General features: G+C 36.0%; 1 protein-coding gene across 1 annotated transcript; it reads right to left on the reverse strand.

Annotated features, from left to right (window-relative positions):
- Positions 1-418: 418 nt before the first annotated feature.
- Positions 419-2,579, reverse strand: LOC133671117 (patatin-like protein 2). The gene is made up of 6 exons (XM_062091766.1): positions 2,306-2,579; positions 1,859-2,040; positions 1,424-1,772; positions 1,037-1,339; positions 767-939; positions 419-676 (listed from the first exon to the last, which is right to left on the reverse strand). Exons 1-6 carry the CDS (start codon positions 2,444-2,446, stop codon positions 613-615), a joined length of 1,212 nt encoding a protein of 403 aa, XP_061947750.1. The 5' UTR covers positions 2,447-2,579; the 3' UTR covers positions 419-612.
- Positions 2,580-2,957: the final 378 nt, after the last annotated feature.

Here is a 2,957-nt window from a genome sequence, read left to right on the forward strand (position 1 = left end):
TCTATGATACATTTAAATCCGAGTGTCTGGTCTTTTTATGTCATTTTCTTTTTGTTTTTTTTAAGCATATCAAGTCAACTAGATTATACAATTTAATTGAAAATGTCAGCTTGAAAAGGATTCAAGTCCAGAATTTCAAATTTAAATTATTGAACCATATTTAATAAAAATATCTCATATTTTAAAAAAAATTAGTTGAACCCAAAATATAGAAAGAAAAGTAAAGTAGTTACATTACCGAAAGGTAACCACAAAAGATTTAAGAATGCGAGTGAATCGTTTAAAAATTGACCAAGGAGAAACTTGACCACTTGGAAACGAATATATATATATTATAAAGAATAACTAGGTAATTACTAAATAGTATTAACATAATCAATCAAAGAAATGAATATCAGCTTTTGCTGGGAAACGAAAATATTTGAAGTCTGGTTGAATTCTATGATTCAATATATTCAAGGTATGAAACAATTGCATTGCATATGTTTCAAAAAAATAAAAAAATTACATAATATTACAAATATAGGATGCTTTGTGCATAGCATCTTTATTCGAAGACAACAAATGAATAGCCAAATTATTTATGAATCATGTCCATTTGGAGTAGTAGCTTTAATTTCCAACAGCTGACTTAGCCTCACGAAGATGCTTCTCCCTCGAGAGTAATTTAGCCAACCTACACCAACAAAACAAAAACTTAAGAAATAAATAAAATAATAAAAGAATAATCAAGATGAAACAAAGAGTATTATTCATTCATTTATACTTTCTGAGAGCCTCTTCATTGGTCATCTTATTGATAGGTTCAAAGACTCCGGTAGCCAAATTCACCCTTGAAACCGGCTTCTTCAACAATTCCTCGCCCACTTTCACAAGATTCTCCAAATTCTTTTTCGTGGCAACATCCACAGATGAAAGTGTTCCGGTCAATGTGTCATCCTGCATTGATTTTTCACACGTATTATAAGGTTAGATTTCCCCACTTTGCTTCATGAATAAATAATTAAGCACCTGAATTAGCATGATAAATAAGCACCTGAATTCGAAGATAATTTTCCTCGGAGTTAAGGGCTTGAAAAACAGTGGAAATATGAAAATCAACCATGTCAGCACTAGCTTGTGTGAAAACATCCACTAATGGAGTAGAATGATCACTAGTCAGCCATCCCAAGAGACCCCATTTAGCTGCTTCTTCAGCATCATACTTTTCTTCTGATTTTGCTGTACCAGTGCCCAGGGACAGGACTAGAAATCGGCCATATTCCATCGGGTTCATGCGGTAGGAGTCAGGTCCCTCCCGATTGATTGCTTTTGAAACTTCACTGATGGCAACTAAAGTCTGAACAAAAGAAATGAATGATATAAGATTCTTTATTAATAGAAGCTCAAGAAGTGTTTGAAGATTGATAAGTCAGAAACATACTGGATTGTTTGCTGCCACACCACCATCAATAAGATTGAAATCTCTAACTTTGCCCGATGGATCCTTGGTTTCAAAATAATGGGCAGGAAGATAAGTCGGGGCAGCTGAAGTTCCAATGCAGATATCCGACAAAAGGGCATCCGTTGATGGGTTATTCTTCACATTACAGCTAGAAAAGATAGTTGGCTGGAGGCGCTTGATGTCAAAAGTAGGGATCACAATATTTGTCAATGTCTGGTGCAACCATGTATCCCCCAACTTTTCCTTGACAATACTATGCAAGAATTTGCCATCATACTTTGGTCCTCTCAGAGTCTTTACCAGATTTGCAGCCGAGGCAAATTTAGAGCTATTGGCAGACAGTACTTAAATAAGTATCTTCATGGATGAAAATCAGTTGTAATGCAATAAGTCATCATCAGCATTAATTATTACCTGTCTTGAGGAAATATTTTGGGGCAGTTCTCAAGGTAGAAGTCATTGATGTCTTTAGCAGCAAACAAAGGGCGGTTTTGCTTATTCGGTGCAGCTAGCATAGCAGTCACGAGGCCGCCAGTGCTAGTCCCTGAAATCACATCAAAGTAATCCGCAAGCCTTGCATCTGCACCATCCAGCTTCTGTAAATTTGAATAGAAAAGCTAATCAGTGATAAAAAAAAGAGATAAAACTCTAAGTCTGTGAAAACCATTACAATTCAATATATATACACGTTGATGGATGTAAAACTATTTAGTGTTAACCTTACGTCATGCATTCAACTTAATTTTTTTATTATTATATATGATCATGAACCCGAAAACACAAAAGCACGCAAGATCTTGCATGTCTATTTGACATGCATTAATTAGTATACGTGCTAAAAGAGCCCGTTTTCTTTTCTACCTGAAGCTCAGACTCTAAAAAGGCAAGGATAGTTCCTGGTATAATGCCTCTTATTCCACCTCCATCGATGCTAAGAACAGTGATCTGGTTTCCACGAGTTGGAAGTTGAAGGGGAGATCTTGGAGTTTGCATGTTAGCCATATTAAAAAACAAATGCTGAAAATGTAATGAGGGAATCAAGAGACCTAGTAAGTGGAAGGGGTTTAGCGTAAACTTTCTGGGAGCTTGATGAGAGATCGCTAGTATACTCAAATGTAGTTAAGTGTTGTAACCTTGCAATCTGCCAAAGGGGGATGCTGAGGTATTTATAGACCTCTCTAACCCTTCATGGTGTTTGGAATTTTCAACAAATTCCCAACACTTATTCACCCAAATTTGACCATCGTGTAGTTTCCTGGATGGGCCGGGAACAATTTTGAATGGATCCAACTTATCTGTTCTTATCACTAACAGTTCTTAGCTGACACGGTTCAAGGTGGACCACTTACAAATTGGGTCCAAGGGTACAATTGAACATTCGAAATCCTCAAATCAAAGAAAGCAGACACTAAAATTAGAATGGTAGGTATTTTGCTAGCACAAAGTTAAATAAGTTAGTTGATAAAGATCATTAGTGCAACTGGTTGGATTTGAACATGTTATTTTCCCCAAT

Source organism: Populus nigra, chromosome 13, assembly GCF_951802175.1.
Source record: "Populus nigra chromosome 13, ddPopNigr1.1, whole genome shotgun sequence".
NCBI lineage: Eukaryota > Viridiplantae > Streptophyta > Magnoliopsida > Malpighiales > Salicaceae > Populus > Populus nigra.